We start from the raw sequence: 17,824 nt of genomic DNA, 5'->3' as shown, positions 1-17,824 counted from the left end.
GGTGAGGTTAGTTCTGCGAATGCACTCAACAATATTGCAGGGAAGCATACATGTTTATTAATTATGCACACACAAAGTATAACCGTAGAATTGTAATTTAAGATATTTATAATATTTGTTAATATCGTTTTATCCAAGGTACCTTGTAAAAATCCTCCCCACTTTTTGCGTCCTTTGTCGCGGTTCGCCATATTGAAGTACAATCATATCAAAATTTTTATAAAATCAACGAACACGAATGCATACGAATGTAACTTCTAATCGTGCACTCAGTCAATAAATGAGACTTGAAATCGACAGATATATCATCGATTGACTAAGATAAACATTATTATCTTAGTCCTATATAAACCTAAAAGACTTCAAATCAACATTTTATATCGCTACATACAAGTTACTAGAATTTCAGTATTTAAACATTTTATTGTTACAAACGTCAGAAATTTTTTTAAAAATACGTGCTATTCAACTATAGATTATTCGATTAATCAAATAATTTATAACTGTTGAATAGTGCAATTTAAACATTCTAAAACAAATTTGATTTGTACGAAATTCTTCTACTTGAAAAAAGGACAAACTAACATTTTGTAACATTAAATAATTAAATATAATAAAAACAAATAATATACTACTGTATCTTTATGGCGCCAATATGAAATCCACGAAAAATTGTTTCAACTAACAATCTTTCAAAACAAAACTACTAAACATGATCGTTATGTATAAATACGTAAACGATTTATCATTTCTGATAACTAACTACAAATTAATTACGAATAATGTCAAGTAAGTTCTCATCCCGCTTCTGATTACGAAAAATCAATTCTATAAAATGAGAAATAAATTCACTCTAGGGATTATAAGACTTAGCACTGTATTCAACTGTATTGTTGTATTGTTGCACTGTGTGAACAAAGTGTTTTCGTTGCTGATTTTTGAAGCAAAGTTGAGAATATACATTTATTGTTAATTAATGTGATAAAAATGAAGTTGAAAGACATTACTATACAATATAAAATGCGAAATTTTGTCCACAAACAGTGAAAGTGAATAGTTCCTAACCTTAAAACATATATCTTCTATTACCTTCCAACCTTACCGGTCAAATGTCTGCTCCACTTGCTTGTATTAGTCGTACACTAACAACCGCTGCAAGAAAAAAACGGCGAGTTGTAGTGACAGGAATGGGAATAGTATGTCCTCTTGGAATTAATAAACAAACTGCCTGGAAAGCTCTCATTGACAGTAAGACAGGTGTTACCAAATTGACTGAGCCAGATTATGAAAAACTACCTTGTAGAATTGGTAAGTTTTACTTTTCAATTTATGAGGAGTATATTTTAATTAGACTTATTAGATTTCATTTACCTTTTCTCTTACTTTTCTTTTTTTACAAATTTTATAAACTAATCTTTGATAGGTGCATTGATACCTAAGGGAAGTGGTCCTAATGAATTAGATATTAATTCACATTTTACAAAGAGTGAATTACGTACAATGTGTCTTGCCACAGCTTATGCCTTGATAGCTACTGAAGATGCATTAAACGATGCTAAATGGAAACCAGATGATGAAAAAGATAAACAAGATACAGGAGTAGCTGTGGGAGTTGGAATGATAGACTTGGTCGATGTATGTACAACATATGAGGCCATGAAAAAAGGATATAACAAAGTCAGTCCTTATTTTGTGCCAAGGATTCTGCCAAATATGACTGCAGGACAAATTAGTATTAAGTATGGCTTTCGTGGACCAAACCACTGTGTATCGACGGCATGTGCAACTGGAGCCCATGCAATTGGTATAATAAATTAACTATGCAGTAAAATTTACGTTGTTTGCAACTTGATACTACTGAAGAATAACCATTAATTTAATCAACAATTTTTAGGTGATGCATTTCGTTTTATCCGTGGGGGAGAAACATCTGTTATGGTATGTGGTGGTGCAGAAGCATGCATCAGTCCCCTTGCTATAGCTGCTTTCTGCAGACTTCGGGCATTAAGCACTGCTAGAAATGATATTCCATCTGAAGCATCTCGTCCATTCGATAAAGATAGAGATGGATTTGTAATGGGAGAAGGTGCTGCTATACTAGTGCTAGAAGAATTAAATCATGCACTTGCTAGAGAAGCAAATATTTATGCAGAAGTGTTAGGATATGGTTTGTCTGGTGATGCAGCACATTTAACCTCACCCAGCGAAGATGGTACTGGTGCTATATTAGCTATGGACAGAGCAGTAAAAGATGCTAGTATAGAAACCATGGAAATTACTTTTGTCAATGCACATGCAACTTCAACTCCCATAGGTGATGCTATCGAAGTAAAAGCTATAGAATCATTCATGGGACAACACAGTAAAAACGTGACTATTTCTAGTACAAAAGGAGCTCATGGTCACTTATTGGGAGCAGCAGGAAATTTAGAAGCTGCTTTTACAATGCTCGCATTAAAAGAGGGTATAATGCCACCAACATTAAATTTGCATAATATAGATATAGAAACATCCTTAAATTTTGTGCCTAAGGAAAAGAAACTCTGGAATTCGACATCGAGACGTGTAGCTTTAAAAAATGCTTTTGGTTTTGGGGGAACAAATGCATGCTTATGTTTAGCGCAGTACAATGAATAACCCAACTATCAAACTAAAAAAAGTTTGAGAAAAAGCATAATACACACCATAATACGAACTAGTCATTCCTTCGTATACATTAATTAATACATACATTGCATTTGCAGAAAATGTATATGCATAATTTTGCTCATTTAACCTAAAATGCGGTTTTATAGCGTATCATATTCGAGACTTGAGCTACAATTATAATGCCTTAGATACTTTTAATATTTGTATGCAATATGAAACTTATGTGATATACCACGTAAAAAAAAAGAAACAAAAACTTTTATATCAAAGATCGTTATATGAAGCTGTACAGAAAGAATGTAATTTGGAATAACATAATATATTATGAAATGCGTTTATTTTTTATTCATTTTTTTTAATGATTTCCGATCATATTAATATTATTACATTTATATTCATTTTGCAGAAAAGCAACTTGAAACTGCTACTTTCAACAAAATAAAATTCTTAAAAGTATGTAGTAATTAATGAAATTGATCATTTATACAATTGTTTAATACGTGCAGTCGACTTTGATTTGCAATTTTCTGGCTAATACGTGCTCATACTACGTCTGGTTAATTATACAAGCATACAGAAGTAAGTCACACTTAACTCTGAATACCGATATAATACAGTTAGTAGTATATGAATTTAACAGTCTATATTTTTTTAAGTCCAGTTTTCAGAGTTAACATTTGACTTTATATTCTAAATTTCATCCATTTATAATTACAATTTCATCACAAAGTTGTCTTTTATTTGTATGAATTGAGCCGCATAGAAAACAAAAAAATTCAAGGCATAATTATTTCTTGGTACCTCTAGTTTATTAGACGCAGTTTTCTGCTTGCAGATAAACCATATCATACGATGTTCTTACGATGTACTTCTCCAACGATATTTTATTCACACAGGAAGGCTGGCCTCCAATGATAACAATTATCCAAAATACATCTATTGCGTTCATGTTTTTCTACTGGCAGTAAATCAATGTAAAAAAGAAAGATTGTACCCTATTAAGTAACTGTACCTAGTAGGAATTTTTAGTTAGGAATGATAAAGGGTTTGTGATGGCTGCATAAAATAGCAAAACGTTTTCTAAGTGTCTGACGAAGCTCTTGTCGTTTCTCAAGAACTTGGCACATTCGAGATTTGAACTCCAACACTTCCTCTGCCGGAATATAACTTTCTTTTTCTTCGTCATCTGACAAATAGGAATCCTAAGAAGAAATTAAATGAATTAATAATGATACCAAAATTTGGAATAAGCACGCACACTAAATTCTTACTTCTAACATCTGTGTAAGTGTTAAACCACCACCCCTTTCCTTTAGTAAAGAGATGCTAGAATTGGAATGAACAAGTTTATCGGATGGCCGTATATCGTGACAATCTCTTTCGTGATTACAACATCCATCACTGCAAGCTACTTCAGATCCTTCTGGTGTACTAGGAAGTGAAGAACTGCTAATATTATGTTCCGAGGAATACCCGCAATCTTGCGACGACCGTTCACTCGAAGAGCGACTCTTCCTTTCTGACATCGATAATTCAAAATGTGTTTCCATTTCTATCCACATGTTATATCGTTTGCTTGGTTTTCCTATCCAAGCATCTACTATTTCCGTAGCCACTGGATCTTTACAGTCTTCCAGGCTGTGCCAATGATCGTCTTCAATTTTCTCGGAAAAATCCTATATATAGAACGATATGTAAGTCATATAAAACACGTCAAAGGATATGTAGAACAAGTACTGATATACTGAATTATTACCTTACACGATTCACACGATTCAAATAGTTCTTCTTCGGAAAGATTCTTAGCAGAAGTGTCATTCTTCTTTGATTGATTTGTAGTAACTTTCCCTTTCGATTCAGAAGAACCTTTTTTAACTGCATTTTTTTGCGAGTTTGACGATTTCTTAGGGAATGCTAACTGAGTTTGACTTTGTGGTACACTAGATTTTGATTTCTTTATACAGTCCGGGCATTTACATGTAGGTGGTCCCTTATTTTTTGGATCTAATACTTGTAGCTTAAAGAAACAAAGATATATTTCTTACACTTTGATAAATATGTATACACTCGCGCACAATTAAAAACAATATTGCTCTATTTACCTTATGTCGGTCTATATTTTGAGTTGTGGGCTTTGAATCTGCACAAACACACGGCGTTTCGCTATTACCGTTTTGTCTTTTGCTAGAGCACTGAAGATATAATATTAAATAAAAAATTAATTACGTTTATTAGTTTTAGAAATTTGAATTTATAAACGACATACATCACATGTATTTTCTTTTTCTTCCGTCTCATATCGGCGTTCTTTCTTCTTCTTCCGTTTCAAACGTAACTTTTCACGTCGTTGTTGCTTTGCTATTTCTTCCCTTGTTAACTCCTCATATAAAAGTTCTAGTTGAGAAATACCTTGTTTAACTTCAATAGCCATCTGTAAAGAATTATTTAACCATATGAAAATACATGCGTTAATTCAGCGGTAGTTTAATTCATGGTTTTATTGATTATACTTGAAAATTCCTGGCCAGTGCATCTACTGCAACAGCAGCTAATACTTTGCATACAGATTCTTCTTCTCTTAATCGTCGATGAACCCTATGTAAACGCTCAGCAACACATATTCCTAAACATGTAAGTACCTCTTCCTGAGCAATTTCTAATGTTTTAGCGTGTCTTTCCCTACAATACAAGAAAATTATTATGGAAGTAAATTCTACAGTACAACTAACTATAAATAACAGAATTTTATAAATCTATACCTTCCCATAAGTTCGGGTTGAGCACGCTCAATTAGAGTACTAATATAAACTGTGCTAGTAGGTAAATGTACATGTCTATCACGTATGCAACGTTTGATCCCAGAATATAAAGCTGCAACATAGCCCTTTTCTTTTGTTGGTTCAGGTTCTGTTGTTAATAGAGAAGAGGCCAACAGCACTTTTGTGCGACATTCGCCACAGAAACTGTAACAATGTGTATGGTAAAAAATGGTTCATTAAAAAGTTAAGTACAATTATGAAAATCGGCGAACCTACCGATGTTTGCGTAAATATGTATCCAAAGTAGCATCAAGTGTATCAGTTTCTATTAAAGCAAGTTCTTGACGACATGGAAGTTCCATACAATCCCATACTTCTCTCCAAGCAGTTGGAAGTGGCCTCATACGCTGAATTTCTAACGAGTGCAATACACATCTTCTGGACTTTTTATTTCTGGGCTGCCTTTCAACTAAACTGTTCAACCTAGCACTATGGTAAACAATAATGTTTTTGTATATTATGTGTGCACATAGCTAATATATTTCTATAGATAGTTTATTACCTATGACCTTGTATCATTGTACAAAGTAGTTGTGGTGACTCCAAAACATCATCTTTTATAGACAATAAACCTTCAGGTGTAATTACTAAAGGATCTAATGCTGGGTGTCCTGACTTCATAAGGTCATAGAACAATCTTTCCACACTAAATACATAAGATATTAAATAAGACAAATGATAAACATTGATTAATGTATGCACATGTTACAAGATTTTTTACCTTCTCCTACAACCAACACATGGTACAGCTTGACCTAAAATTGCAAGCATGTCCTTGCAAGTAATTTTAAATGATGCTTTTATTTCATCTTTTGTAAGCATATCAAGTATTATAGTAAATTCATCGAGCCTTTTACCGCGAGCTAATGGATTATCACAGATTGCTCCCAAACCGTTTATATCCATAATCATCTACAGAAAAAGCAGAAATTAAATTTATCTGTACCTTTACAATCAAAGACTAAATCTAAATTACTTTTTTTTCAACTTTGTGACTCTGAATTCTTTATTCCAAACACGATAGAAAACTTTTATTTTGTACACAATATCTAAGTACACAAATATTATCAAAAAACTTTCAATAAAATCGTATATTTGTACATATGGTATACATTATTATATACCAAAAAGAAAATTCATTGCACAGCAGTAATTAACATTATGGTTCGAGCTTTCGTTCCATTTGGTAGATTATATCTAATCAAACTGTACAAAAAACAATTCATTTTGACATTCTTTATTTTCAGAAGATAACAAGTGAATTTAAAATTGTAATAATAAGACGAATGGGAAAACAAGTCACTAACAATTTCTAGAAACAAAAATCGTGTCGAGTGTCAGCAATCAGCTATTGTTAAACAGGATACAGATACTAAATACAGTACACCTAATTAGTTATGCCACAGGCATGCATTCGTTGCTCTGTTTAGGTTAAGTCAGAAATATCATAGGATGCCATTACGTAAGTTCTATTAAGCTGTTAGTTATCGATAGAACGAGGCTGTGTCTGAAAAAAATAACGGTAAAGAATAGTGCTCACCGTGAGATTCTCATCGACAATCAACGGCATTTGTCTTCGCGTCAAATTGACCGGGTCATCGTCCCGCCAAACGTTCACCAGCTTCGCCATCGCTGTTCGATTTCTCAATTAACGACGATTATATATGCAACAACGTTAAATCTTCTAAATGGTTACGATGTGCAATCACGTTATAATTGTAGTCCACTGCCACGATTACACCAGAAAAATAAGTAGACGATATCATACGTCTGCCATTTGCAACGAGTGGTTTCTCACTTCCGCCCTGCGTGCATTGTTCCGCTTCCATCTCTACGCACCATCCTATCCTTATACTAATTACACGTACCTGTTCCTAATCTCTTTTTCTTATGAAATCTTCCTTAGTACAAAGTCCTCGCAGAACAATTTGTCTATCGTATCAAACAAAAGACTTTCATACGACTATCGACATCCTGATTAAACGTACTATCTTGGTAGACTTGGTACACTCATTCACGGACAAGAAGTTAGATGAGTAGAGTCGCCAATTTCAACAAACGTATTTTTTTCCTGAATCTAGAACGAAAATTAAGGTGTACGTGTCTGACCGTTTCTGCCAATGCGTATTTACAAAGATATTTGTCGTTAATGATTTGATGAAGGTGCGCATTGACTACTTAAAACAAGAAAGAAAGTATAGCATGCCAAGTTGGCAAAGGAGGTAGCGTAATAAGTTCCAAAGGCGCCCGAAGTTCATACTTTCGAATTTTTTAACTCGAAAAATTAAACGCTACTTCTTTAATAATTATTACTATTTGTCATTTTTGCAGTGATAGTCAACGTTTTTACTCTTTATTATTTATTCATAACGACGTCACCTCACTAAACGATTTTTACAATAGAATATACAATAAAATATGAAATTGAATAAATAAATCTAAAGAATAGTCTGTATTATAATAAACTACTGTTAAAAACTGTTTAAAAGAGTATATCTAAATAAGGTATTCAAACACATGACCTTGGATTTGAAAACCAGTACACTACTTACTCTGCAATATTTTTTAACGTTAACTATCTTCAAAATTTATATGTATTAGTATAATTAAATTCATTCTCGTTGAAAATTCGCTAAAGAAAACGTTAAAATTGGCAATTCCCCTTGCAATCTCTCCTTATCAAGTAGACAATCATTTTGAATATAATCACAAACATAAATTTATATATGTATCTAAAGGACGTATATATGCATACATTTGTACATATCTACCTTCGTAAAAAGTCGTATTTGTATATAATATTAAAGAACTGTTATAACGAAAAATGTTTAGACTATTAAGCAATATTTATATAGCCCGCCGTTTCATTTAAAGGCACCAAAAGGCACTGCTTCTGATATGTCAGACCAGTAATATGAAATCTTTTCAAACATTTTCTTACATTCGTTTAAATGATCGTTCCTCTTATTGGATTTCTTTCGTGAAGAAACTTATGCAAAAAGTATGAGAGATAGTATACAGATATGTTAAAGCAGAATATACTGATATATTCGTTCGTTGTATTAAATATATTACGAATGTTTAAACAATTATATTAACTGTATTGTTTCTAATTTCTTCATTATTTAGTTTTTTACTTACGTTAAACAAAACATCTTTGTAACAAGCAACTCTTTCTTAACGAATGTTAGAAAATATCGAAGAAATTATGTTGACTAAGTATGTTTGGTTATTGCCAATGTTCGCATCTATATGTTTACTATACTCGCACGATTATCTCAACGAAATAAACTTTAATTTTATGCAAAAAGGATTGAACTTTATTGATAGTATTTATTCTACTCTGAATAGAAATTCGAATTCAGTTTCAAAACCTAATACAGAACCAAAAATATTTACATCAAATCAACTCAAGAAATATACAAACGTAAAAGATGGTTTGTATATTTCAATTTTAGGTCAAGTTTTTGATGTTACTAAAGGTGTAAAACACTATGGGCCTGGTGCAACTTATCATGTCTTTACTGGTATGGTTTGTAATAACATTTCATTTGGATTAATGTTTGAAGGATATATAAAATATAGATGTTTATAGGACGTGATGCATCGTTGGCCTTTATTACAGGAGAATTTAATGATAAAGGCTTAACAGATGATGTCTCTTCATTATCTGTACAACAAGTTAAAGCATTGTATGATTGGGTAGAATTTTATAATGAAAATTATATTTACAAAGGTAAAAGTAAAAAATTACAATAGGAATTTATGAATAACTATGAACTATCCATTTTTTTATTTGCATAGGAAAATTAAGTGGTAGATATTATAATGAAGATGGTACTCCAACTGAAGAATTCCACAAAATACAAAGAACATTGATACATGCTAAGAAAAACCAATTTGAAGAGGAGCATAGAAAAAGGATGTTTCCACCATGTAATGTAGAATGGAAAGCAGAATCTGGAACTGTAATATGGTGTTCTAAAAGAAGGTATACATGTTATGCAAAATACTTTGCTTCATTAAAATTATTAATGTTTTCTTTTCTTAGTGGAGGTATAGAAAGAGAATGGATTGGTGTACCAAGAATGTTATTTGAATCTCCAAATTCTCAACAATACAGGTGTGCATGTGTTAAGCTTGATAGTAAAGAATACGAGGAGACCAAAGGTATGATCAGAGAGTACGATGGATGTCCAAAGACAGCAATAAAATGTGCTGTGAAAATAAATAATTTATAGTGGATAGAAGCACGCTATTGTTCTCTATCTAAAGCATTTATGAAACGATACTGTTTCACGTTGAAAATGAATAATTTGTTTATATATTTTGATACAGCAAATACACCTGTACATACTTTGTGATACAAAATATATTTATAGAAAAGAATACATATAGTTGTCTATTATTTTAGTTATTAGAAAATGTAAGATATTAAATGAATATTTATATTTTGTTATTTCATCAGTCTTTTTTAATTCGTGTTATTCTGTAAGTTTATTGAAATTTTCTTTATTATTACTTGGGATGTAATTGGAATGGTTTTATGCTAATAAACATAAATCTCAAATTTGAAAACGAGCCTACAACAGGCAAGTGCTATACAATACATTCTTTAAATACAATACGATATAAATGCGCTAAAATAATAATTAAGTAAACGTGTGCATGAGTGTACAAAGTGACTTGAAGTTTGTAAATCATGTTCAAGACATGATAATATTACATGTAACTAAAGACTAATTATTATTGTAATATAAAAATTATTTATCTCACTGTATAAGTACACATCAGTGGATATATAACACAACTTGTATTATGTGTTAATTTCTTTCCTTAATGTTTCAGGTAATGTATTGTAATGAGAACACAAATTCCCTTAACTACTTTATACAACTTTCAAAAATCTTGCAAAACATTGAAAAAACAGTATTATAAATGAATCATTAAATTTTATTAGATAAAAGATGCTTCCTTTAAGAAGCTTTTGTTTTAACTATAGAACATTCTATGTTGTACATTTTTATTGTTTGCACAATCTCATTTTGTTTCACCATCAATTATCGCTGGAGGTTCTACTCTAATACCATTTAATTTGTCAAGCATCATTTGCATAGATGCGCATTTTCCTTTGAAGTTAACTTTTGATCCGAAAACTTTTTTAATTTTCGCTCTTCTTTTTTTTATCTTACGATCTGATGGTGTTTCTTGAAACTGTATAACACGTTTATATCTCTTTATACTCATATGCATTGAACTCTCATTTAAGTCATCCTTTTCTTCATAAATTGTTTCCAAGTTATTCAATTTCCTCTTTAAATTTTTATTTAAATAATATTCCTTAACTTCTTCTTTTGGCCCTTGTGTTTTTCTTTTTTTGTCATCGTTTTCCATCTCTATACTTGTTCTTTTCCTTGGCCTTAAACTGCATCTGATGATACATACAAATAAATCATGTAATAAACTAATGTTATGTTTACCTAATTTATGATTTACTATTACAAACATCATTATACCTTCTATTAAGACTTTCATTTGAATCAGGTACAGATATTTTCCTTCTGATCCATCTTTTATTTTCTGATGTTGATAAATTACTATTTACTGTAAGCATCTCTAAACTAGCCACTACTGCTGGTAAGCTACTGTCAGCTACATCCTGTGTCACTTCTCTGAAGAAAATGGTTTATATTAATAATAAACTGAACTTTTTAAGAACCACATGATTGTAAAATATTCACATGCAATTTGAATAAAATAATTCTGGAAAAATAATAACTATGATCAAAAACGGAACTCAATAACAAATTTCTCTTCTACTTTATTTATTTAAAGGAAAAGTGGCTTAAAAATATTACCAACATATACATGAAGATGTATACAAAAATTGATAAAACCATAGTTTATTAAAAGTGTCAAATTTTCGAGAAACTTACGCTGTGTGAGACTGCGATCCGTCCATTTGTAAAGATTAAACTATTTACACGTTTCGTTTAAAGTTATTCGAAGATATTCATTTGTGATATTCGTAATGTACATAAAACGTACTCATTAATTTCAAAAGTACGATATACTCAACACGTCCATGTATAATACAAATTTTCAATGCGATCAAGCAGATAATCTTCTTGAAATTTAATATTCATCAACCCCTTGAAGTTTAGAATTTGTCATTTATTTACTTACAGTACTGTAAGCTACAGCAAACGGTATGCATCGATATAAAATCTTTGTTTATCTGTAGAGATCAGAATACACAATGCAATGGACTTGAATATAAGACATCTTCGTCGAGAATAATTATAAACAGATTCTTGTATAATCATTCGATTTTTTATTTTATTTATTTCACCCTCACCGTTTATACTAAATTTCAACTTCAAGAATAATCGACGCTCTCTTCCTAGCACTAGTGTGCAGAACTGCTACTATATAGATATATAACAATGTACCCAACAACATAACCAATGATTGAATGGGAAAATCAGCTGCCGCGTCTCAATGTTTGTTTCCATACTCCATGCTACTTGTACGAAAACTCTGGCTTGAAAATGTCAAAAATATTTACGTGCAAAATTAACTTGGATAAAATACAAAAATAATCATAAATTGATCAAGTGAATCAGTGGAATAAAATAAATGGAAACATGAAGAAAGAAAGAACGGCCGATAATAGCCGACCATATAAATTATAAGTATTTTTGAGTCTCATATTGCGAACAAAAATCATTAATTACGATTGTCATTTGAATAAATAAAATTTCATGTTGCTATATTTGTTTTGTATTATAAAAAATGCTAAAAATTGTAACATGGATTGTGAATGTATCATTTAAATCCATTTCTATGTTTTTGTATTGAGGTTATGTTTACAAAAGTTTTCATTTGGAGTTTTATTTTGTAACACTAAATATAATTTCAAGGGAATAATAAAAACATTTATTGTATATTTCATCTTATTCATGTACAATATTAATCATTGGTTAATGATTTCTTTTTTTACGGCTCATCAAATAGTGAGTCTGACAGGTATCAGTTTTCAAAGGAAAAGCATTATTGTAAGTGTATATAAGTATATAAAATCTGTAATCTTGTAATAATTATTAAAAGAAATTTCTATATGATTTATTATGTTTTCTCCATGCAGGGATTTGTGGAGCTAACGATTGTTCCACTTCGGGATACATTAAGACTTATAAAACTTAATGCAAAGCAATGTAGAATTTACAGAGTATGCTTAAATGATACCTATGAAGCACCCTTTCAATATTTTGATCCATTTTTGGATATTTGTCAAGGAGATGGTAAACAGTAAGTACTTATATGGCAAATAAGAACAATATTTGTATGCAGCAAAAGTATGATTTATGTAACATAATATACTTATACTTTTGTAGACGATCATTGGAATTTTTTTCAAATATGCATTTGGCAGCAGCACAAAGGGTTGATCCAGATAATAATGCAGGGGAATTGGTTGTGCAAATTCCACCAGATGCATCACACTTAGTTTCAGAAGGTAGAAGTTTAAGAATTAGTATTGAATTTTCTTTAGAGCAACCACAAGGTGGAGTACATTTTGTAGTACCAAATTGTGAAGGAACTTTAGCAGAGGTACGACAAATTTCTTTTATTTATATGAAAACTGCTTTTCTTTGCATTAATATTCAATTGCATAGAGTTAAACTTTTTCTTACAGAGAGGCGCGCATATGTATACATACAGTTATGAGAATTCTTCGAGATTATGGTTCCCGTGCGTCGATAGTTTTGCCGAACCATGTACTTGGAGGTTGGAATTCACTGTTGATGATTCTATGACAGCAATATCTTGTGGTGATCTTGTAGAAGTTGTATATACTCCAGATATGAGAAGAAAAACATTTCATTATGTTCTTAACACGCCTGCATGTGCACCAAATATTGCACTTGCAGTTGGGTAAGTTAATTAATCATTTTGATATTTATATAGGACCTAGTAACCTGTAAAATCTTATTTTTCAGACCATTTGAAATATTCGTGGATCCATATATGCACGAAGTAACACATTTTTGTTTGCCTCAACTCTTACCATCATTGAAAGTGTCTGCAAAATACATGCATGAGGCATTTGAATTTTATGAAGAAACATTATCAAATAGATATCCATATTCTTGTTATAAACAAGTCTTTGTAGATGAATTAGATGAGGATATTAATGCATATGCTACTATGAGTATCTTAAAGTAAGCAATATTAGTAAATAATACCAACATTAAACATTTATATATTTAATATAAATTATATATTTTACCGCTTGTAGTACGAATTTGTTACACTCTACTGCAATCATTGATCAAGTTTATATCACCAAAAAAGCTATGGCACAAGCTGTTGCAGAACAATTTTTTGGCTGTTTTATATCTATGCAAAATTGGTCTGATACATGGTTGCCAAAAGGTATATCGACATACCTAACTGGCTTGTATGCAAAAAAATGTTTTGGAAATAATGAATACCGAGAATGGGTTCAATCGGTAAATAATTTTTTTAACTTTCGTTTATCAGTATAAGCTTCTCAAAGTCTGACATTATCGATGTTTTTAGGAATTACAAGAAGTTGTAAAATACGAAGAGCAGTTTGGTGGGATAATATTAGATTCTTCTCAGCCACCAGCTCCGTTACCTATTGCAGCCAACACGCCAGCACCTACGCCAAGAGCGCCAGATCCTGGTTTTTATTTTCCAATAAGAAATTTACATACAATGTCTCCAAAATATATTGATGTTCTTCGTAAGAAAGCACATTTAGTAATTAGAATGTTAGAACATCGCATCGGGCAAGAATTGCTTCTACAGGTACTATTATAATTTCTTTCTTAACAAAATTACCTCAATCTTCTTAAAATGATATAAAATTTATTTTACCGTTTTTAGGTTTTCAATAAACAATTATCCCTTGCTGCTAATGCTGCACAACAGAAAATTGATTCTGGACTTTGGTCTCACATGTTAATTAGTACAAATGTATTTACAAAAGCAATTTTTACCGTAACAGGTAAAGATATGGCAGTTTTTATAGACCAATGGGTTAGGACTGGAGGTCATGCAAAATTTAGTTTAAGTTTCGTATTTAATAGGAAAAGGTATGATATAATAAGGTATGATTTTCTTGTAGTAAATAACTATAATTAATATAAAATGTGCTACGTAGAAACACTGTAGAGTTGGAAATTCGTCAAGATACAACAAACCAAAGAGGGATTAGGAAATACGTAGGTCCACTTTTAGTAAATATTCAAGAATTAGATGGTACTTTCAAACACACTTTACAAATTGAGGGTACTGTCGCAAGAGCGGATATAACGTGTCATAGTAAAAGTCGTCGAAATAAAAAGAAAAAAATTCCACTGTGTACCGGAGAAGAAGTAGATATGGATCTCTCTGCTATGGAGTAAGTATTATATTAAGACATTATTAAAACTACTATTTCTTATATCTACTAAATCTTCGAATATAACCTTGTTTTTATTCGCAGTGATTCACCTGTGTTATGGATAAGATTAGATCCTGACATGACACTTATGCGCGCTGTTCAAATTGAACAACCCGATTATCAGTGGCAATATCAATTAAGACACGAAAGAGACGTTACCGCACAGCTGGAAGCGATAGAAGCTTTGCAGAATCATGCAACACCCGCTACACGATTAGCGTTGACTGATACTATTGAAAATGAACATTGTTACTACAAAGTTCGACTACGGGCCGCGCATTGTTTAACTAAGGTCATTTATCTCTAGAGCATTTGTTTTTCATGGTTATTTACATTATATTTAATACCGTATGTATGGTTTTACAGGTAGCTAATGCAATGGTTGCAACATGGGCAGGCCCACCAGCAATGTTGGCCATATTTCGAAAATTATTTGGATCAGCTTCGTGTAGACGCATAATCAAACAAAATAACTTTCAAAATTTTCAGCATTACTTTCTGCAAAAGGTTGAAGTGAAATTTTGTAAACCAAAGAGGTTATTTTCTGGTACAATTAATATAGTTGTTATACTTCTTTACGTTTTATTTTTTGTAATTTCAGACTATACCTGTAGCAATGGCTGGACTACGTAACGCTCACGGTATATGTCCACCAGAAGTATTAGCCTTTTTAATGGATTTATTTAAATACAATGATAATAGTAAAAATAGATATTCGGATAATTATTATAGAGCAGCATTAATCGAAGCTCTCGGAGCTACCGTTACACCAGTGATTAGTATACAACAGGGGTATGACAAGCATTGAAAAGAAAATCTATTATATTCTTGGTTTTATCTGCTAACATGTTTTCTTTTAGGACAGCTATTACTGCTGAATCGTTGTCAGTTGATACTAAAGCTATATTAGAGGAGGTCACTAGAAATTTAAATTTGGAAAAATTATTGCCCTGTTACAAGTACACGGTCAGTGTCACTTGCCTGAAAGTCATACGAATTTTGCAAAAATTTGGTCATCTTCCGAGTAATCCCCATCTTTTCAGAGCATATGCTGCATATGGACAATTTATAGGTATGTAAGATTCTACTTATTATACATATAATAGTTAAATGCTAATTACATTTGCGCACTTTCATTGTATTTGTTTAGATGTTAGAATTGCAGCTTTAGAAGCGTTAGTTGACTTTACAAGGGTGGATGGTAAATGGGAAGATTTAGAATTTTTGTTAGACATGATTGAGATGGATCCACATCCTGGGGTGCGACATAGATTGGTGAGACTTATGGTTGAAAACCCACCATTTGAAAGAGCGCATAAGCATCGTTTAGATCGACCTGAATTGGTCGACCGTATATGGAACTTAATTAAGTAGGTTTTACTTTAAATGTTATGTAGTTTATTTTCTTTTGAAGAAATATTCAGTATATTTATTGTTTCAGTGGTATGCTTTCTCATGACCCTAAAATACGATGTGATTTAGTAGATTTATACTACACTTTGTATGGTTCGAAACGTCCGCTCTGCCTTCCGATTCCCGAACTTGCTGCTATTATGAAACCAAAAAAAGTAGGGCCGCAAAGCCCTGAACCAGATGTACGTTGCAATTATGAAGAATTTTTATTAGAAATGTTATTTTAGATATAGCATTATGAATTACATATATTTCAGATGAAACCGAATATCCCACTCGTAAAACACGAACCACCAATAGTGGAAGTGGATAACTCAAACATCCCAGTTAAAAGAAAACCATCTCCTAATAGAGATATTCCAGGCCCTTCAAATTCAGTGGATCATGGTCCTGAACCAAAACGACAAAAGCAGGCAATTACTGTGAGATACATTATTGTACAAAAATACGTGTAAACTTCGATTTATAATTACTAATCTTTTATTCTTTTACATTAAAAAGGATGAACGACCAACTTCCGTAACTGGCGAAGGAAAAGTTAAGTCGGAATACTACAGCGATAATTCTGCATCGTTGCCTGGCATTATGGGAACTCCAGGGCCAGTAGGTTTCGAACCAGGAATGTTTAAAAAGGAATCAGAAGAACACAAACAGAAAAATGATTCCGTAAATAAGGTAATTCGTGTCGAAATATCTTTGTGTAGTTTACGTACATATATATCTATGTCTATATAATTACGTTTCCCAGAATAAGAAAAAGAAGAAAGACAAAAAGAAACACAAACACAAGCATAAACATAAACATGATCATAAGCATGGCAAAGATAAAGAGAAGAAAGACAAAGACAAGGATAAGGGCAAAGAAAAAGAGAAAGAAAAAAGTAAAGATCCTTCCAATATGAAAATCAAAGAAGAAACTCTAAGTTCAGCAAGTTCTAGTCTCAGTCCAGATGCAACAACTGTTACTAATGAATTCATTTTTCCATAGCACTGTATTAAATCATTCTATTATGATCTTTTCTAGCTAAGATTGTCTATATATAATGTATAATTTTTATATAATTTAAGACCTTCGTTTTAATGTATCATGAATCAGAATATTGATCAACAACTGTAAATATTACATATATTTTTAAATATATTGATATAAAATGTTTTTCTTTCATTTTTATAAATAAAGTGACTAAAATGGAATTCCTTGATTCACTGTACATATCATGTGATTATTATAGTGTTACATGTGATTGTCGGAAATTTACGTAATTAGTTATCATCGAAATTTAATAATTGTAAAAATATATTTTTCTTATAACATTCCCACTTATTTCATTTAATAAATGTCCCCATTCCTAAATTTGTATCACTTTATTTGCAATACACAGTATAGTGAATATTATCTTTTTACTAATATTTATATGAAAATCTGTACTGATAAACAGATGAACAATTTTACTCAATAGTGATTTGA

At 31.5% G+C, this 17,824-nt stretch overlaps 6 protein-coding genes across 9 annotated transcripts in view; 3 read left to right on the top strand and 3 right to left on the bottom strand.

Moving 5' to 3' along the window:
• Positions 1-584, bottom strand: part of LOC128881450 (telomerase-binding protein EST1A-like) — a 112,209-nt gene extending 111,625 nt beyond the window's left edge. For both annotated transcript variants that reach the window (XM_054132489.1, XM_054132491.1), the window contains exon 1: positions 143-584. In XM_054132489.1, coding sequence (XP_053988464.1) covers positions 143-191 — 49 coding nt within the window. In that variant the 5' untranslated portion in view covers positions 192-584. The remainder of the gene's footprint in view (positions 1-142) is intronic.
• Positions 585-888: 304 nt separating this feature from the next.
• Positions 889-3,375, top strand: LOC128881453 (3-oxoacyl-[acyl-carrier-protein] synthase, mitochondrial). Its single transcript, XM_054132494.1, has 3 exons — positions 889-1,308; positions 1,424-1,804; positions 1,895-3,375. The coding sequence occupies exons 1-3, from the start codon at positions 1,110-1,112 to the stop codon at positions 2,635-2,637; spliced, it is 1,323 nt and encodes a 440-aa protein (XP_053988469.1). The 5' UTR covers positions 889-1,109; the 3' UTR covers positions 2,638-3,375.
• Positions 3,376-3,517: 142 nt separating this feature from the next.
• LOC128881452 (gametogenetin-binding protein 2-like) lies at positions 3,518-7,629 on the bottom strand. The gene is made up of 12 exons (XM_054132493.1): positions 7,337-7,629; positions 7,009-7,194; positions 6,190-6,380; positions 5,971-6,114; positions 5,685-5,897; positions 5,409-5,612; positions 5,160-5,328; positions 4,916-5,080; positions 4,752-4,841; positions 4,406-4,666; positions 3,921-4,325; positions 3,518-3,851 (listed from the first exon to the last, which is right to left on the bottom strand). The coding sequence occupies exons 2-12, from the start codon at positions 7,096-7,098 to the stop codon at positions 3,675-3,677; spliced, it is 2,109 nt and encodes a 702-aa protein (XP_053988468.1). The 5' UTR covers positions 7,099-7,194; positions 7,337-7,629; the 3' UTR covers positions 3,518-3,674.
• On the top strand, positions 6,906-10,027 carry LOC128881454 (neuferricin). 3 transcript variants are annotated; one of them, XM_054132497.1, is made up of 5 exons: positions 6,906-6,930; positions 8,927-8,995; positions 9,064-9,204; positions 9,273-9,459; positions 9,520-10,027. In XM_054132497.1, the coding sequence occupies exons 1-5, from the start codon at positions 6,921-6,923 to the stop codon at positions 9,707-9,709; spliced, it is 597 nt and encodes a 198-aa protein (XP_053988472.1). In that variant the 5' UTR covers positions 6,906-6,920; the 3' UTR covers positions 9,710-10,027. The 3 variants fall into 3 exon arrangements, with proteins under 3 accessions (XP_053988472.1, XP_053988471.1, XP_053988470.1); XM_054132496.1 differs by lacking the exon at positions 6,906-6,930 and having other exon boundaries at positions 7,704-8,995; positions 9,094-9,204; XM_054132495.1 differs by lacking the exon at positions 6,906-6,930 and having other exon boundaries at positions 7,707-8,995.
• A 146-nt stretch (positions 10,028-10,173) lies between these two features.
• Positions 10,174-11,965, bottom strand: LOC128881455 (uncharacterized). The gene is made up of 4 exons (XM_054132498.1): positions 11,827-11,965; positions 11,405-11,706; positions 10,985-11,140; positions 10,174-10,899 (listed from the first exon to the last, which is right to left on the bottom strand). Exons 2-4 carry the CDS (start codon positions 11,428-11,430, stop codon positions 10,509-10,511), a joined length of 573 nt encoding a protein of 190 aa, XP_053988473.1. The 5' UTR covers positions 11,431-11,706; positions 11,827-11,965; the 3' UTR covers positions 10,174-10,508.
• Positions 11,966-11,982: 17 nt separating this feature from the next.
• LOC128881451 (transcription initiation factor TFIID subunit 2) lies at positions 11,983-17,521 on the top strand. The gene is made up of 19 exons (XM_054132492.1): positions 11,983-12,159; positions 12,472-12,526; positions 12,616-12,779; positions 12,866-13,082; positions 13,168-13,406; positions 13,472-13,693; positions 13,771-13,984; positions 14,055-14,306; positions 14,385-14,593; positions 14,662-14,901; positions 14,986-15,235; positions 15,310-15,450; positions 15,545-15,735; positions 15,804-16,015; positions 16,094-16,313; positions 16,385-16,538; positions 16,614-16,778; positions 16,858-17,031; positions 17,105-17,521. The coding sequence occupies exons 1-19, from the start codon at positions 12,116-12,118 to the stop codon at positions 17,342-17,344; spliced, it is 3,603 nt and encodes a 1,200-aa protein (XP_053988467.1). The 5' UTR covers positions 11,983-12,115; the 3' UTR covers positions 17,345-17,521.
• The last annotated feature ends 303 nt before the right edge of the window (positions 17,522-17,824 follow it).

Source organism: Hylaeus volcanicus, chromosome 8 (genome assembly GCF_026283585.1).
Source record: "Hylaeus volcanicus isolate JK05 chromosome 8, UHH_iyHylVolc1.0_haploid, whole genome shotgun sequence".
Classification (NCBI taxonomy): domain Eukaryota; kingdom Metazoa; phylum Arthropoda; class Insecta; order Hymenoptera; family Colletidae; genus Hylaeus; species Hylaeus volcanicus.
This window is presented reverse-complemented; position numbering and strand designations above follow the sequence as displayed.